The sequence below is a fragment of the Temnothorax nylanderi genome, unplaced genomic scaffold (assembly GCF_030848795.1).
Source record: "Temnothorax nylanderi isolate EJ_2023f unplaced genomic scaffold, tnyl_v1.0 TNYL_tig0159_pilon, whole genome shotgun sequence".
Classification (NCBI taxonomy): Eukaryota; Metazoa; Arthropoda; class Insecta; order Hymenoptera; family Formicidae; genus Temnothorax; species Temnothorax nylanderi.
In genome coordinates, this window is record NW_027249221.1 from 331,790 (window position 1) to 351,419 (window position 19,630).

A 19,630-nucleotide genomic window follows, 5' to 3' on the forward strand; every position below is an offset into this window, starting at 1 on the left:
CCGTCCCTCTCACCCTGGGCTTTCCCTGTCCGTCTACCTCGTGGTCTCTCTTTTGCTCCTTCCCTCTCCACTGTGGACGGCGTACACACTCGTTCACCATCGTTCGTTCTCTTTCTCGTCGCTTCCTTCTCTCTTTTGATCTTTGATGCCGGCATTCTCCGTCCTCGTTGTTTTTTCTCTCTGTTACTCTGTCGACGAGGCACGACCATCCTCGTCCGATGGTCTGTGATCTCCCGTTCGCATTCGCCTCTTGCTCCTACCGATTACAAATCTTTCGACCTTTCCACTTCTCTTCCTTTTTCAAATGTTCCTCATCTCTCACGACTCGTCCTTGTCTTCCGATCAATGTCACTTCGATTGCTCTAGTTTAATTTAATTCATCCGTCTCCCGCAGCGGTTTACGGACGAAGAATGTACCGTACGTGACTTTCTGTCGGAAATTGGTTCGTTAGATCAAGATAATATTTTTAGCTCTCAATATATTCTCTCTTTTAATTAAAAAGAAAATATACTAAATTTAAAACACGAGAGGATGATTTTCTTGAAAAGCTATTCCAATCTATGAGATGTCTCTTTTCCTCTGTAGATCGTTTGATTGCACGATTCATTTATTAATAATCGGTTCACTCTTTGAAATATATATATAGATATATTAATTCTGCTTTAGTAAAGACTTCCCTGTCTCTCTTTCATACGATCGTATTCATAATCGAGACGAGCCGGACAGCATGATTCATGAAGGTTACTTCACTTCTGAAGATGACCTCAAATCATTTTCAATTTCATAGTTCTGCGTATTTGCTTGATCAAGCTTTTGACATTTAGGATCTATTTGTCTTCTTCTTTGGCTGTATTCTCAAGAGACGCCATTATGAAAGTGCGCATATACCTGCCGTATTTTAAGAAGAGACTTTAAGAAAAAAGACGATTTAACGCGATATACCTTGAAGGCCACCTTGAAAACCCACTATGCGATTATCTCAGCCTGTCTCAAGACTTACGCGCATTACATCTAAGCTTACTAAGTCCTGACTGTGAATACCGCTTATATTATCGACGTCCACTGCTCTATCTCTCTCGTTCTCCGTCGCTACAGCAAGAGAGCTTTTACCTACCGCACTCTACATCCGTTGCCTAGAGTCAAGCCCGCCGGCTTCAAGATCACTTCGAGATCTCCTCGCTGCAACAGTCGCCACCTTCGATCAGACATCTTTGCATTTACTTCTTATCCTTTCTTTATCGTCGATTATTTTTGAAATCGAAATATTCGCATATACATTTCGCCATCTAATATTCACTCATCGATATCCCATGCCGCTAATCACAATTAATTTTTTTTTCCTTCGTGCACGCAGTTCTCTATCGATACTCTTTAGCAATTTTTGTCTAATAATATCGACATATAGTGATAACAATATTTAAATAAATAGCAACAATTATATCTTTTTTTAACCGTTCTAATATTCTTATAGCAAATCTCTTTCCATTCGTTTCTCGCAATCACACTTTTAGCCGTTTCTTTTCAAACGTGTGCAGCGATATGCGTTTCAACCGGTGCTCAGAAAGCACTTCTTTAACACCCACATGCCGATACGAACACATGCGCTCTCACACGAGCAGATTGAGCACTCTCATATCACGTGCAATATTACATATATCGCCGGAGATTGGGTCCGGATACGGCCGTTCAACTAGCATGGGAGCAAGATACTAAACAGCCACTTCCTCTTTCATGTCCGTACCGCTTGTAAACAGATCGTTAATGGCGAGATACGCACTATTTTAGCAGAGATTCCGTTCTCGTAGTAGTAAAAAAATTATTGCTCACGCGAAATAGCACTTCGCAAGATGAGCCAAAATCAATAATTCGTTTTGAAATATCGAGTTTATGATTTAACCGTTATATTGCGCAAAACTGCGATGTATGCAATCACATAGTATATCTAAATATAATCTGTAATCATATTTTTAAGGGAGACTTAAATCAATAATTTTTATATTTTAGCTAGTAATATTTAATGTATACATATTTCAAGTTTAGTATAACTTGATATTTTTCATATGTGTATAATATTATATATATTATAAATTTTATTAATTATTATTATGCGTGTGTATTATTCATTATATTATTAATTATTTATGTAATGTTTGATTCAAAATTATGATAATATAAAATTTCTTTCGTTTACTATAAATTTAATAAAATTCATATATCTTTATACTTGATGTCAGTTTTTATTTTATGTATGATAATAATTCAACGAGCAATGGAAAAAATGATAATTAATTAGATACGTAAAGAGTAATAGAAAGTACCTAAGATAGATTAAATATAAACGAAGAATCTAATAAATATCATACGAATCCGATTTAACAAGCAATGTATGCACTTAAGTTGTCGCGTTTTATGTCTTTCTTCTATCACATGAAGAAATTCCATAGTTATCTATGCTAACGGGATACCCTGAGAAGCGTGTCTCTCTTGCTTTTCAAATTCTTTACTAATTCGATTAATATGAATTAAAGTGAATATGATTAGCTTAATGTATTAAAACAATTAAAGAAAAAACTAAAGTAAAATGTTATTCTTGCATAATTATGTTAAATTTATGTGAAATAATATCATAAATGAGAACATAATTTTTAAAATTTTATGGCAAATAACATTTTATGGACAATACTAAATATGAACGTAAATTATTCTACCATTATTCTAAATGAAGGAATATTGTATTATCGCGCGCGCGGGCAAATACTACAAAAACATTGCATTTAAATAGTACATCACTCATGAATTTTTATCTCGTGACGTTCTACAAATTGTACCACCACTTCAATTTGTTTTTCAGTTAATTTAATTTTATTTATATCTACAGATGTTAAATGACTAAGTAGAAAACTTTTTGAATATTGAAAATTTTAATGGAATGCACTAGAGAGCAATATGTATGAAATATAAATATATTTACAAATATGTTTTTGACGATTCTCTCTCTCTCAAATAGATTTATATCCAACAATATAACTTTTCATGTGAAAACACTGTCATTTGTAACGGAAAATATATAATAGACAATATGTTCAGACTTCAGACAATAATTGAGATTTTGTTCAGGTTTTGAATTATGCATACAGCGAATTGCGGCAATATATATCACGTTGGTCAGAGATTACTAATCGAATGGTAGCAATTACGAGAGAGATGACAGAGGATGCTTGCACCCTAATTATTCCTTAACGACTCATGGAGCAATTATCTATTCCGATTGCAGGTGAGTGCATCTCGATATCCTGTCGTGGTGAAACTGGGCCACGCCCACAGCGGAACCGGCAAAGCCCGTGCGGAAACAAATCAGGAATTTCTAGATCTCGCTTCGTTGGCAGCTATGGCGAACACTTATTGCACGGCGGAACCCTACATCGACACCAAGTACGACGTGCACGTGCAGAAAATCGGGAACAATTACAAGGCTTTCATGTAAGTCATTGAAATACAAAGATAAGAGAGCATAACATTTTAAGTGTCAAAAACTGAAAACTAAACTCCGGAAAAATTTAAATAATCAGAGAAATTATTTTAAAACTCTTAAAAGAATTTCAAGAATAAGATAGCACGTTCTTCCAAATTTTTGGAGGTTTTCTCTACTAAGTTTTAATTAATAATGATAATTACAAAGAATTTAGCCACATTGTTTGTATATTAAATAATTAATAGTAATAATTGATCCTTGTAATATATTTCTATAGGCGAAAAAGCATAAGCGGCAATTGGAAATCGAACACCGGATCAGCTATGCTGGAACAGCTTTCCGTGAGCGAGCGACATCGCACATGGGTCGATCATGTGGGACAATTATTTGGAGGATTGGATATCTGCGCGATTGAATTGCTGGTGGGCAAGGACGGCCGGGAGCACATTATCGAGGTCAACGACAGCGCGCTATCCTTAATGGGTGACTCTCAGGAAGAGGATCGACGTCACATCGCGGATTTGGTCACCGCGAAGATGCAGGTGCGTGGAAATCGTGAGCGATTACGCGATTGGGATCTATCCATCAATTAAAATATCCGATCCGCAGGTTTACTGTCGACCTCCGAGCGTGTTGACGAAGACCGCCTCGCGGGGTTCAATGTCGAGTTCTAGTCAGGTGGGCAGTCCGGTAGAAGATCGAACTGCACCTCCAGCTGTACCCTTGAGATCCCACGAAAGTATAGGCTCTATGGCCAGTATAGGAAGCTTAGGTTCCGTAGGTTCTACCGTACCGATGACGAGCGATGTCACCGCCTCGGATAGTCATCATCAGTTGCAACGGCGTGATTCTCAAGGTATATACTTATATCTTTTTGCAATTTCTCAGAAATAATGTGAATGAAATGTTCGGATTCACAATAAACTTGACGGAAGAAATGGAACTCGAATTGGCGCCCCTGATCTGTCGTGATTCGAAGTGGTCCCGAATCGATAGATTCAGCCTTCGCTAAAATGCTGTAGCGATTGTCTCCACTTCCTGATCTCTCAGGGAGAATCAGATGGGAATCGTGACTTCTGGCTATCGTGTGAAGCAATCTACGCACGTGAAAGAGTATTGCTTGCCCTCCGAGATAGGCATCCCGTTAATCTAGGTGACATGTGTGATATGTCTAACTCGATGTAAATAGAAATAATAGCGAATTTAAATAGCTAATTACAAGTTGATTGTAATTGTAATGTAATCGAAATTGATATATTGCAACAAAATCTGATTAATTTAAAATATAGAAGTTTTCCAAATTAGCACATTCGCGTTTATTCTATTTCAAGAGAGAAGTGGTATAAAAGCAAAACTGTTAAAGATGAATATTATTAATAAACTATTATGTGTGTTAAGATTTCGAATGCACAGCTCGAATATTTCTTACTTCAAAATCACATTAAAAATTGGAATGTTTATTCTGCTATTTTTAACCGGAAATACTGCGCATTAAGATACGTAATAAGATTGTACCTCTAAATCAATCAATTGGAAAATATTTGTTTTGTTTTTTTATATCCCTCACGTAAATATCAAATACTTTACTCTCTATTGAGTGCTGTTTTATATGTTAAGACACGTTTATTTGACATAAAATTTCATACTTTCAATTCTCGTAGCTTCTCAATCAAGCACGGTAAGCAGCGCGCCGTCCGTCAGCCGACGCACGGAAGAACCACCGACATCCAGAGTGCCGTTCCATCGACAAGGCAGCCAGTCGCAGGCCCAGGGTGAAGACACCGAGGACACGATGAAGAATCTGCGAAAGACATTTGCAGGCATCTTTGGGGACATGTAGGCCACAAGAATAGGCCGACGTAGCGAGAGTGTAGACGTCGGGCACTCTCGCGATGAGGTTGCTAATGATAATAAGCCAGCAACCTCATCGGCAACCTCGTCGGCAACCTCGTCGGCAACCTCGTCGACACCAGTAGCACGAACTCACGAAATTCTCCGACGATCGCTAAGCATGTTCCACGACTGAAGCGCATCATGCTCGACGCGCCAATCATGCGGAAGTTGACGCGGAGCATGTAGATATCTATATATTTGCAGATTGTCATAGAAAACTCGCGAAACTGCATGCCACGCGAATGCACTAATCATTTAAGTTTAATAGAAAGTTATCGGAAAATGAAGGCTTTTCTTAATTAAAGTGTTAAAAGTACAAATAGATCGAATCACATGATTTAGGATTCTAAAGCAACTCTCTGGGTACTTGCTTCAAATTCCTTTAAAGCCCTGGACCTGGGCTTGCATTTTTAGCGCTTTAATTATGAAAGTCAATCGGAGGCAAAGCGGAGAACAAGCCGGTAATGATTATTAATCAGGAAAAAAACCTGAAAAACGAAGATTTTCTCTTTAAACAATTTAATAAGCTAACGCGTTATATAGTAGCGAGGTAGGTACTGTATATTGAAAGCATCATGATCATGTGTATGTATAGGTACATTGGAGAGTAAAGTAGGTTCTATATAATCCGTGTACACTGGCGAATGAAATAAAAGTTAGGCAAGTTCGGTCGAAGAAGATGGCAACTCATTTAATGTCAGCTTGATGTCAGTTGATTGCTACCGCGATATCCAGTGAAATGTTTGCGTCAACAATAAGCGCGCTTTCTCACTATATAAAAGCAGGAATCGCTCCGTAGGCCCCTGGCATCTCCTCAACCGGTTTTACTTCGAGCATCCACTTTTAGGCTTAACGTTCGGATCGTCGTGTGTCATATTGTCATTAAGGGAAAAGGCATTGCGAGATATAAATTAAGGCAGGCAATGGGCGTCTTTTGGGCGATCTCGCAGTGTTTGTAAAAATATTCGTACGCCTATGTCATTCGAGTTAATCGAAGACGATAAAAAAAGAGGAGATTCGGGCATTATTCTGAACATTTGGCTAACCGAGACTGCAAGCGGTCGTTTGGTTTCATCTAGGACTACAAAAGTCGGGAGGACGTATATGTAATTGTCTCTATTATTAAGCGCACAAGTAGTTTTAAGATAACCAAGGGATGGGCGAAATTTTTTCGAAATCGCGAAACGTCGAGTTTTTCCAGATCCAAATCGAGATCCGCGAATTCTTTATCTGACGATAAAGAATTAATTCGCGGCACACTAATAAATTTTTAACGAGAATATCTAGCGTGTATAGATTTCCTAATAATGATAAAAATTTATCGCGCATCCTGAAAGTGGCGACATTTTCTTTTCCTAAATTTTCGCACGTCGCGGGTTGTCATTAGTGCTGCACAGAGCGACCACGCCGTCGGTGGAAAATTCATGAAAATTTGGTCGCTGGGTTTTTAGCAATAAGAAAACTCTATATAGGAAATATCCTATAAAGGATGTGGATGTTAACAAAGAGGAAACGAAAATAAACGGTCGAATAGATTGAAAATCCGGAAACGTATAAGCGATGGATCTTGGCGCGAGAAACGAAAATAAACGGTCGAATAGATCGAAAATCCGGAATCGTATAAGCGATGGATCTTTGGCGCGAGGAAAGCAAACGAAATATCGAAATAGAATAGATTGAAAATCCGGCATGCGATTGTGCAACGCGAAACAGAATATTATCCCGACACATAGATCTGCAAATATATACATATACGCATATGTGTGTGTAAACAGGCTGAACGTAATACCGTCGAGGTATACCAGTTAAGCATAATTAAAACTATGCGGAGTACAGTACGAAGAAAAGGCAGTTTTCATCGAATGATCGCAGATTTATCTTAATAAAATAAGACTAAAGAAGAGATCAAGAGAGACAATCGACCGTGGTTTCAGCTCTGAAGAGAGGATAGATTACGCAATAATTATTGCGAATTGAAATTCTGCTGACGCAAGCAGTTGCCAAATGTGATAAAACATTTGAGAAATATCAATTAATATGTAATCAGTTGATAGAGATAAAAAAAAGGACGTAAATTTAAATGACTGACGAGGAGGGCGATTTATTTGAAAGTATAATCTTATTTGAAGCGCTGACGATATAAATCGATCAAGTCATTAGTTATGTAAAATAAATAAGTAAATAAATAAATTTAAAGTTATTATTGTGTCATGATAAAAAGAAATTAAATACGATTAATGTGAAATAACAGTGACAGAGCAGAAAAATTCATACGTAATCTGAAAATTCGCAATATAAAAAGTAAAACGTCTAGATTTTCTAAACAAAACTCTGGATTTAAATTTTTCGAAATTGGACGGATTCTGTTTAGCTTTCGAAAGAACCCGATTAGCGCTATCGATTTTTTTTTTATATTCTCAGCGCTTCATTTAGAAAACTCTATGTAACGAAAATCTGACATTACACGATTTCGTCGTATCTCTTTCGCGGTTTTCTAACTGCATAAGTAATAAGTAACTGACAGTTTGATTTTCATGTGCCTTGACACTAAAGTGTCCTTCGTATCACGTTTTTCATGATATCAGAAGACAATTGAAAAATGTAGAGGATAAAAATAATTTTCGGGAGACGTAAGTTACAATGACGTTGGTAAATTTCTGCGACAAGCAGAATGAAGTAGGTATTTTGAGCAGACATTGCACTTTACCACGTGATACTTTTGACTCGTTTGTACTTTTTATAAAGCTCGATCTCATTGCATTTGTACATTCGCTGAGACACACTGTTTCTTCATTGATGTTCACCGCGGCGGAGAAGTGTGCGTACCGTCCAAGCTTACATTCGTTACAACATGAACGCAGTATCGAGATGCAAGAACACGTTACATAAAAGTAAGTTCTTGTATGTATCATAATTTTCATCGAGATTCTAACAATCGCGATCCTAGCAATTTTCAATTCTGCAATACATAACGGTAGATTGTCTTCCATACGTTGCGAACCGAATTATTTCTGCAGCGGATCTCGTACAAGTGAAACAGATGTCTTAGCTTCTAACATTCTTCTTTTAAATAGTTTGACGTAGTTATATTTCTGTAAACATAATTGCGAATCCTTGGAAATATCTAAATGTAATTCGTACATTAGAAGTCTCTTTTTCATTTTTCTCGCACTGGAAAAAAAATTATTTCGCGTTCAGCGAGTCTTGTGATTGGGAAAAAAAGTTGTGCGATTAAGGGTCAAACAGGGACGCAAAGATTGCACGAAAGGTTTAACAGTTTGACGCACACAAAACAGATGTTCAATTCCATTTTCAGAGCTGACGCCACGGTACGGAGAAGAGCAATCAAACAATCATAATCACGTCACTGCGCGGAGGTCAATCGATCAGCGCTAGATGCGTATAGACGCGGTTACAGGTTGAAGAATATCTCAGGGGTGCGAGTCTAGGCACTAGATAAAAAGTAGGAGCTAGATGCGGCAGCGTATGATTACGCGATGCAGCCTAGTCAAATCACTGACGCCGATTGCAATTGGCAGAACGGATAGAGTTAGGGTTCGATTGTTCGGAGAAATCCTTGTAACTGTGATCTTCGGGATTGTCTGTAGGAAGGAGAATTTTGAGTCCGTATTTCGTTCGACTGATCGCTTTTCTTAGAAAATTTTTATACGCATAATTAATGAGTCTCTTCAATTATTTTCAATGTTTTTCGATCTTCGAAAATCTTATTTCGCAGCGTTGAAAGATCTTGAAGAAAATTTTCAAAGACTTGTCAGATGCTATACCACTATTTAAACATCAGTTATTATCAAGTATTGGGTAAAGTTTAGAAAAAATTATAATTATGTGATAAATTTTCATAAAAGTGAAAATATATTGTTTGATCAGTAGCGTTTGCTAATACTAATAGCTCAATTATTAAGAGTATTTTAGTAACTTAATTATATTAAATTAATTTAAAGCAAATTTTTTTATTTGCAACATATCATTTGATATTACGCTTAAATATAAATACAAAGCTGTAAGCTCAATATGCAACTGTCGCAAAACGATCGTTCGAACAATTGCAACGTTGATCTTGATTAAATAGCGATACAGCGTCGTGCATTTTGTTGCTTGGATCATAACTTATCAGAGCGTTATACAGTGGCGTTTAGTTACGGTGACCGTGTGGTGTCGTGAGCAGCAGTATTTTCATTTTCATTTCGAATGCACCGATTGCACCGTAGTTCAAGTAAACGCACCAGCAATATCCGTAGATTAGCACGGTAACCATACCGCATCTTCAACTCTTTAGGATACTCTTCGTGTAGCTGTGTATACGTGACCACAGCACGAACAGTGAAAATACCGATAATAAATAGCGTTTTCCATCACTGCGAAATTAAAGTCGGTCTCATTGATCTCGCGTTACAATATATATGTGTGTGTGTGTGCATATACAGCACGCATACTATACTTCATATAAAATCGCCTTAATGGGAATTCACCGTAATTTCATTTCTAATCATCTTTCAGAGATGGGATTTATCTACGTTTGACGTCATTTCTGTTTTTAGGATCGCAAGTCCTAAAAGTGTTGTGACTATATCAGAACCTGTTAGATAACGCGAGATCCTTCGTTTAACCTTCGAGATTCATAAAAATACAGTTACGAAGTAATTCGTATTGTAAGTGTAACGATAAACGGAGGACGTCACTACACCGATACTGTAGTAAATTAGTGATTTCCATAATATCGATCGTTGTGAATATAACGAGATGCAATTATGGACGATTTAGCATCGCAAATCGTTCGCAATTGCAAGCCCATGTTCCCTCTTTCGTCCAAGAGGGAGCGCGAGCTTACTGAAAAAGCAGAAACAAGTTTCGTAATAGTGTAATCCCCATACTCTCGACGATTATCCTTTGATTATCGCGAGAGGATCGTGCAATAAGTTATGGATTCGCGCATGTTTCACGCCTTTAGATTACGCTCATATATATACATATATATATATCCTTCACTGTGCTTTCTGAGCATTCGTCACTGTACATCGAGGAGAAATCTCTTACGTACATATCATCTTGGTGGTACAATCGCTGAGCTTCAGTGCCTCCTTTCTTTCTCTTCCGTTTGCTTTAGATCAACAGTAGTGGCATGGGGTCGTTACAATCCTAGCATTATCCCCTTTACTCTTTCTCTTCTAACAAAAGTGATAGAATAGTTAGGTATATATTAAATCTATACGTGTGTTATTACGAATTACACAACATGTGGTGTCTTAAGATTAACAAAAATGTCTCTGCTAATTGTCTGCTAATTGTTAAGATCGTTCTTATAACGTTAATTAGAAAGCTACTTTAACTGACGTTTATGAGAACTGGTTCTCATACTAATGTCACACAAGACTCTATGCAACTACTGCACAGTTAAAATTAAAAATTAAGCAATCGGATTGTTACATTTCGAAAACGCGAAAATCTCGATATAGAAGAGATAGAGAAGTTGTGTTATCTTCTTGCATTTGGTAGCATTACGTAGCTATTTTCCGGAACGTACTCGATAAACAATTAATCATGGCCGCGCAAAACACCAAAATTTTTAACTTTATAAGTGATTGACAACGAAAACGGCAAGAAGCGCATTTTCAGCGGTTGTACGCTTTTATTTCGCATCTGAGCTGTGGTAGGCCAATAGGATAAAGTACGCATCATCGATTTACCCCCGATTACACGACGGGCTCGTCTCTCGATAATACTCAATGCGTATTTCTGTGTGTAACGAATTTAATGTTAAAGTCGGATGGTAACTCGAGGCGCGAAAAGTGAAGATAATAGCGACCAATAAGTAGGCGTGTATAGGCGCGACGAAATATATATACATCGCAGCCTAGTACTGTGCGTTACCTCCTTGATTTCAATGCGTGCTAGCCCAGTATGTAGTGACGAGTTCTACAAGTATGACGACATCCAATCACATACATCATATACATACACGCATACACAAAAAAAATGTAATCGTATCGTAACGCTATATAAGTAACATTACTGTACGGTATAATGTCAATGTTATTTAATCCGTTATCATTAATAGTCATTATTGTTAAGAGACCTGAAGGCCAAACTTCAGGAGGCCGTGGCTCGACCTCGAGCAGCAGTGCCATTAATGAGATGACAATGATAATTAAAGTTAGCCTATCGTGCCAGTAGCCCTATTCTGTAACTCTAACGACAATATCGTTATCGTTGTATTGTCGTTGCGCAGCTTTTTTACCATGTAGTATACCTGCGCAACGACAACACGACAATAACGACACTGCCGTTAAGAGTTACAGAATCAGGGTACAGAGTACAGAAAAGCAAAATATATTAAGGATATTTATCGCTCTAAGATTTCAGAAGGATTTCCACACAGGTCTAACTAATTCATGTAGATTCGTTAGGGATCGTAAAAATTAACATAATCGACCAGAGCGTTGGATTATGCAAAATATAATACACGTATAATCCAAAACAGATACGTAGATTAGTAGACACTCGACGAAAGGGCGGCCATGCTCGTCGCGCTTTCTCGAGCGAAACGCTTGCCGGATATACCGCAACACGTTGATCATGCTCCCAAAGAGAGGAAGGGAGAATCGAAATGTGACGTTTCGATGACCACGAACGGACCACCCACGCGGGAGAAAGGGTTGAATCGAGGTCCATGATCGACTCGTTGGCCGCCACGTGCTCGAAAACCGCCGTGACTTTCGAATTGGCTGACATTCACGCGGCGGCCGACGTTCCGACGAACCTTGAATCGAGGCTGAATACCAACGGTGATGACTTCTGACATTACTGCGCGCGAAGTGCGTGCGATTCAATCGTCGTGAGAAAAAAAAAGAAATGATAGAGTTGTAATGGATGATGAGTACGAGCGGATGATTCGTTACGGATTGCGGTGATCTCGAGCGTAATAGAAGATAAATGCAAGGTGTGGCTGTTCTGAGGGTCCGAATGAATGGCGGCCTTTTTGATATCTGTTCCAATTACAGAACTTTAATATGCTTGTATTTATTAAATATCATTTTGGAATAGATTCGATAACGTCGCTGTTATTTTATATTTTATGGTTTACTGCAACTTGCATACTTTCCATCAAATGGATTAGATTTAATTGCATCGAAGGTCAGTTAGGTAATTTTAAAAAATAAAAGGTAAATATCTTTACATAATTTATCCGAAATTGAGATTAATGAATTCTCCCATCTTATGAAATAGTAAGATTTGATCGGACTTCTCATTTGATAATTTCCGCGATAATTAATTTGGAATAAAAGATTGAAAAGTTAACTACGACTACGAAGGTCAGCTCCCTGATCTCAAGAGCAAGATCAATGTATGTAAGAAAAATTTAGATCGGTAAGAGTGTAGTCTAAGAGAGAGGAATCGCGAACGACGCGGGGCGTTTCCTTTTAACGATAAACTTATAACGGCACTTGAGGTCATAAGCGTAGTTTTAGTAGTTCACTGAGAGGACAACGAATCAACAGAGCAAATGCGTGTCCTGAACGGTGGAAACGGGTGGAAACGAACGGAATAGAAGAAAGAAATCGAAGGACGGATTATATAGAGCAACGTCCGTGTAGTACGTCGCGCGCGCCCGTAGATTAGCGCGCGTTAAAATTATCTTATCGTACGATGAAAATCTGTATAAGTAAGTAGCTTTTCCCCGCTAAACGCGATGGGGAAGGAATTAGATCACACACATAAAATGCGAGTTCTATCTGTCATCATTAATTACTAAGGATTATCAGAGTTTGGCGAAGCTCTAAGATAAAACGAGTCAAATGTAAGAATACAAATTTATAGCCTCTAGTGAGTACGCGAAGAAGTGTAGTACAATATTAACGAGAACGTGTATAAAAATATATAAAGAGTATATAAATATATATATATAGATATAAATATATATAAATATATAAAGACAAATATATATAAATGCAAACGCATATATAAATACAAATATGTAATTATTCCTATGATATGCAACGTTAATAGTTAGGTGCACGTCGAGATGATCGTTGCGATATCGTGTATTTATCGCTCGATCAAAGATTGATAGCGGAAATATCACTTAAATATCTTGAAAATGTGAAGCGTGAATTAGTTACGCCGATAAAAATTTAAATATACTATTCGTTTGAAAATTCGATCAATTTAAGCAACTTCTATTAGCGAAAGAGCGAAAAGCGCGATGAGCAGCGAGCATCAACGTTCAGTGATCGTCAAGATCTTTTTCGCAATACGAGATAAAATGTAGAAGTAGAGAGTAGATCATTTTCGGGACGAGATACCTCAGTCGAAGCATGCTGTTTTTCGCCTAATATATGCTATATACTATATAAAAACGGCGTTTGATGTGAAACATCCGATAAATATCGAAGATTAATTGGATGAAATTATCGACTTAATTTTGAATTTAGAAGGGCATTGGACTCGTTGTTTTTTGGCGCACTGTATCCATATCTGCGCCTTTTTGTAAAACTTTTGTATTGGTATTTTATATATTATGATAAAAGTACAAGAAATTTGTATCGTTAAAGTGAAACGCAATATATCCATTAAGACTTCTCGATTGTTAATCACGACTGTGAAATGGTAATCCATTGCGGCAAGTATTTTTATTTATCATTCATATATAATATTTTTTCAAAAACAACGATTTAATGATACAAATACGGATGAAAACTATGATGAGATTTTTTGTATTATTAAAAAAACGTTTTATCTATTTCTATATGGTTGACGTATACGGTAACAGTTTCTTAGAATGTTCAACGTTTCGATGTGGTTCGTAATTAACCGAACAGAAATATCAATAGAACAATAGCAATTAACGCGTCGCAGTTTTTCTGAATAACAAAAAAGAAAAAAAACATGAGTGTATAAACCATTACTTACCCCCCTTGTTGTCATAACAGGTTATGAAACAATTCCAATATTTCCTAGTCATTATGGTGTTGTGATAAATCTTACTCTTAAATGTGTTAATACAATAGATCGCGACTAATAAATGTCCATTATGTTATATATACATAAATATATATTATATACGTTACGTTGCCATTGGAGTTACCATTACTAATATATTACCACAATTAATGTAAAATACTCGTGTAGTAATTAATGCGAGTATCGAAGGATTCTAAAATACCGAAATGTTATAAATATTTATGTGTAATCGTCATGACACTGTGTACGCGCAATGTTTTTTTTCCAACTTATGATTATTAGACAATATGTATAGATGAATCGTTTCGATAATGAAATAAAGAGTAAACGAAACGATATATTAATCATCAATATTATGCAGCAATGGTCACAAGCGAAGCATCTATAATATGCATTAGATACGGGGCGTTGTGTATTTCGAAGACGCCCCGATGTAGAACCTGTTACATTATTATGTTTAACGCAATACGTAAGCTGAACTGTAATAATAAAAACATATATAAGCGTAAAAATCACGTACACGCGTTGTCATTTTCCTTTTACATTCCAATGTATCTTTATCGGCGTCATATCTCCGTAACATACAAAACATCTAAAAAGTTTAAAGAAGTTACATATGAAAATAAACTTTGACTCTTGAGCATCAATTTTTATTTTCAAATATATGTCTAAAAAGAGCGATTAAACATGTTAATTAATAATTTTGAAAAATAATAGAAAGAGAGAGAATAGTGCACACATAGAGAAAACACGAAAATATTGATTAATATTTAAATCATACATTATATATTATCATTATAATCAAGTTATTAAAGATGTCAAGCAAGCGAGTTTACATGACGTAAAATTTAAAGCAACGGTTTGTCGAGTTCTGTGTTGAGAGAACAATTCCTGTACATCCCCGCGCGATTGAGCTCGGCGCTGAAAAAATTGTTTCGGGGATAATAAGACGTCGGCACTGTATGAATTGTCGGCGCGTACCAGCCATAATCCATAGAAGTTTTCCAATAGCAAGGATGAGGAGGATTGTCTTGACCGTAACCTTTAAAAATTTCTGAAAAAATTTAAAAAATCGTTAATAATTAATAATGAACGCTGACTAGGATAATACATCATAATATTTGCCCGCGTACATATGTAAAAGAAAAAATAGCTCTTTATCAAATATAAATTATTATTCCTGTAAATTGTGATCAAGAATCATTATGTCGATATATCTTCGAGCATCTATTAAATCATTATAGATCTCTAGAGACTAGAACTTATGTGTATATCATTGTTAACACTAGCTCGCCAAACTCCGGTCCAGTGGAACGTTTTTCGGTTTTCTATAGCTGTCACATAATAACATAATTTTCTAGTTTTGTTATAAAAACTTCAGTTTAAATTTAAATCGTTTTCTTAACCTGATATTACCATAAACATCTTATTCAGAGTCTGCATTTTCTATTTCTACAAGCTTAAAAATATTAATTAGAATAAAAATGGCAATGCGACAAAATCTCACGGACCGGAGTGTGGCGAATTAAGGACTCGAAAATAAGTGTGGATAGCTAAGGTATTTATATCTATAATCTAAATTATTTTCGGTTTTCTCAGACGCATGTTCGTGAATACAAAAATATCTCGCTTACGAGCTCCAGCCGGTTCCTGGAATCTATGAATCAATCTCTGTACAGTCGTACGGTAACTGGTACGCCACGCTAATGCACTGATATCGACCATAGATTTTTCTGAAGTCGCCCACTAACGAGCCACGTATTCTGAAGCCGGGATCCACAGTTATGTTCTTCATTCTCGCGAATGCCGCCATGTCGACGTAACGGAGGTCGTTGTTGTTCAAGAAGAGGAATAGCAAATTGTCGAGACCTTGGAAGGCGTCGGACTTTAGCACTGTCAACTGATTGCCGTTCAGCCAGAGCGAGTTCAACGACTTCATGTGCCGAAAGACATTGGCGGGAATTGCCCTCAGTCGATTCTTGCCCAAGTCAAGCTCGTTTATCTCGCTGAGACCACGGAACACGTCGGGGTGCAAGGTCGAGATCTTGTTGCGCGACAGATAGAGAAGGTCTATATGAGATAGTCCATTGAATGCGCCGATCGGTATCTCCGGTATGTCGTTCGAGTCCAGGACCAGGGTTTCCAGTTGTCTGAGTCCCTTGAACATGTTCCGCCTCAACGCGAGCTGGTTGTGGGTGATATAGAGCTCGTGCAACTCCGAAAGACCCCTCCACACGCCGGGTCGCAAGTCCGAGAGATTGTTGTAATCCAGCAACAGAGTCTCCAGATCGCTCAAACTTGCGAAAGCACCATCTTCTACATTGGTGATTGTATTATTCCTCAGGTCCAAATAAGTAAGCTGATTCAGAGTGTCGAAGTAATGCCGGCCGATACTCGATAGTCGATTGTCGCGTACATAGAGAGCGGACGAGTTGCCGACCTCGGTGAAGGCATTCCTGGTGATGTTAATGATCTCGAGATTCTCCAGATGTAGCTCGATATCCTCGATCGTCTGAACAGCGTTGACGTCCTCAAAAGCGACGCTGTGAAGAAAACCGCCATTCTCCAAACAGACATACAGGTGGTTGTAAACCTGACAGTCGGCGTCCTCCGTGAAAACATCCGCGACGTTGGCCGATAAGAGAAGATAAATGAGAAGGAGGAAGCACATGGTGTGCTCGGAGGCTGATTGTGCACTAACCTCGTATGTACCGGGAATTTCTTCGCGTACACAACGTTTGCGAGTATCATTAAGCGAATATATATATCAGCGATAAGTTATTACACGCACATCTACCACATAATCTATCCCGCATTATCTTGGACTTCATAATTAATTTATAAATTATAGAAGCCTCGCATAATGATAGATAACATTATCTTTTAATATTAGTTAATTATGCGAAAAAGCTTTATTCAATTAATCTCCGACTAAATTTCGACAACGCGAGTAGAATTTAAATGGCTCTTTGAAATTACATATCAACAATAATTAACACCCATTAGTACGTGTAATAAATAAAATTAATTAATAAATTTCTCGCATTGTTTGCAAGACCGGTGTATTCTTTGTAATTGTAAAATTATAGACGTGAGAGTAAACATATTATGAGTGTGCATTTCTATATATATTCATGAAATCATATTTTCTATAAATTACTGAGAATAATAATAATAATATTTTTATCAAACAACACAATAAATTTATCGCATCGTAAGTTTAATAATAAAATAATAAAAATTATGTTGCACAACAATTTCAGTAGATATGCTCCTCCAGAAAATTCCCGATGCAATAAATTAATATTTAGGAAACGTTCATCTTCTATGCTCTGCAATACGAAGCCAATATATCTGCATACCGGAAAACGACGAAGAATTATCGGTGACGAATAACAAGACCGTTATCAGGATCTCACACTTTATACAACGTGCAGCGATAAAAGATTCAGGCGCCGCTCCGTCCACATATATTAACTTTGTGTACGAGTTACTTGCAAAAGATTCATTGGGAAATACATAAAAATGCTCATGGGCTGATAAGATTCGACGAGTGCAGTGATCGGCTGCGCCGGCTTATTAATAGCCGAACATTATCGTGCTAGCTTCTGAACCAGAACACATAATCAAACAACATATTATCTCGTATGAGAAAAGCTCTCGTACCTGCAACTAATTTTATCCATTATTTGCATTAAAAACAATCTTGCCGTCGGTGATTTCCATGATACTTTCTATACATTTATTTCATAAAATTTTAACTAAATTATTTTTGCGTTTATATTACATTACATATTTTAATTCAATCACCGTATTTATGCGTAGCTTTTTTATTCTTTCATGTTTATACGTATAATGCAGAGAACTTTGAAAATGCAGCGAGATATGTCTAAATGAATAGCGCGTGAGAGGAATATCCGATTACGTATAGCAATTTAATTGAAAAAAGAGCCAGTGGCATTGTATTACGCAGTTGAATTTGCAATATTGAGTTTGAGAGCAGTAAATACGTAGATTGCATTGAATTGCGTCCGAGAAAAACGAAATTCACTTGTTTCTACACATTGCATGTTGAACGATTTCCAATTACCTCGATTTACCAGAGAATTTAACTTGAGATGGAATGTTATTTTACAATATCAATATTCTATCTTCTGGAAAACTTACTTGGATACATAAATCTTGATGGAAGATTGTAGGTTCGGTAAACCTCGTTTGTACGCGGACCAAGCGCGGATGATTTCTCGTCTTGGTAATCCGAAAGTTTTTCGTCAACACAAGAGCACGGTATATCGACCATTTCTCTATTAGATAAATTTAATATGGTAATTTAAATTTTTTCAATTAGTCCTCAATAAATTAGTAAGACGCTATGCGTTTGAATTCACTTCTAGAAGATAGCCATGATTATTCGGTTGCTGTAGAAACGATACTAGCATATACGCGATCGATTAAACACGAATGTATATATACGAAAGTATAGCCCATGGTGGAAATTCTTCCACCATGGTATAGCCTACAAAAGTATATAACTCTTGATATAACTAATTGTAAATATGTGTATATACACTGAGATGATTTACAAGTTTTTACCTATCTATATTATTTAAATTTTGTAAATCATTTTATGTTTCAATTTAATCGTATAATTAGCCAACAACGCAGATTGCGAATTATTGTCGTGATAAATTAATAGGATTTCATATAATAATGATTATTATTAACTATTCACGTTCTGTCTAATAAATTAAAGCTAGATAATATACATATGCTCTAACGCTTATATTAACTTTCTATGATGTATAATCATGGGTGCATATGCTAATAATTCACATCCAATGCATTATTTAATTAATTGTAGTAGATTATAATCCAACATCTGCAAAATAATAAATAGTTTATTGGAAGGTCTTTCGTATAAATATCTCTATCTACAATAAATGTATAATGCAATATAATTATAAAGATTAACGCTTGTGCTGTTTAACAATATAACTTTGTAAATTAATAAAATAAATTTATATAAAATTCGTATAGATTTGTTATGCGTTCCGTAATAATTTTTTGTGCATTCTGTAATAATTACAAAGTTTCTTATGCAATGCGGCAAACATATTCCAATTTGCAGGAAAGTTTCAAGTACGGAAATGGAAATTTATGCACATGTACAGGCAAAGATACGGGCCCCCTCTAACAGTTCTCTGATTAGGGTCAACAGACTTACCAGGTGAATGACTATAAGGCGACCGGACTGTATTTAGCATTTAAACAAAGTTTGCACTATA

General features: G+C 36.7%; 2 protein-coding genes across 4 annotated transcripts in view; one reads left to right on the plus strand and one right to left on the minus strand.

The window, feature by feature from the left end:
- The window catches only part of Syn (synapsin), a 50,609-nt gene extending 35,749 nt beyond the window's left edge, over positions 1 to 14,860 (plus strand). For all 3 annotated transcript variants that reach the window (XM_071715314.1, XM_071715311.1, XM_071715313.1), the window contains exons 7-10: positions 3,276 to 3,481; positions 3,751 to 4,015; positions 4,083 to 4,329; positions 5,135 to 14,860. In XM_071715314.1, the coding sequence (XP_071571415.1) occupies positions 3,276 to 3,481; positions 3,751 to 4,015; positions 4,083 to 4,329; positions 5,135 to 5,313 (897 nt within the window). In that variant the 3' untranslated portion in view covers positions 5,314 to 14,860. The remainder of the gene's footprint in view (positions 1 to 3,275; positions 3,482 to 3,750; positions 4,016 to 4,082; positions 4,330 to 5,134) is intronic.
- Positions 14,861 to 15,257: 397 nt separating this feature from the next.
- Positions 15,258 to 17,054, minus strand: LOC139777727 (uncharacterized). Its single transcript, XM_071715315.1, has 2 exons — positions 15,980 to 17,054; positions 15,258 to 15,399 (listed from the first exon to the last, which is right to left on the minus strand). The coding sequence occupies exon 1, from the start codon at positions 17,014 to 17,016 to the stop codon at positions 16,003 to 16,005; it is 1,014 nt and encodes a 337-aa protein (XP_071571416.1). The 5' UTR covers positions 17,017 to 17,054; the 3' UTR covers positions 15,258 to 15,399; positions 15,980 to 16,002.
- Between the last annotated feature and the right edge of the window lie 2,576 nt (positions 17,055 to 19,630).

Coding starts and splice junctions, on each gene's coding strand:
- LOC139777727 (XM_071715315.1), bottom strand. CDS start 17,016: ATGTGCTTCCTCCTTCTCATTTATCTTCTCTTATCGGCCAACGTCGCG.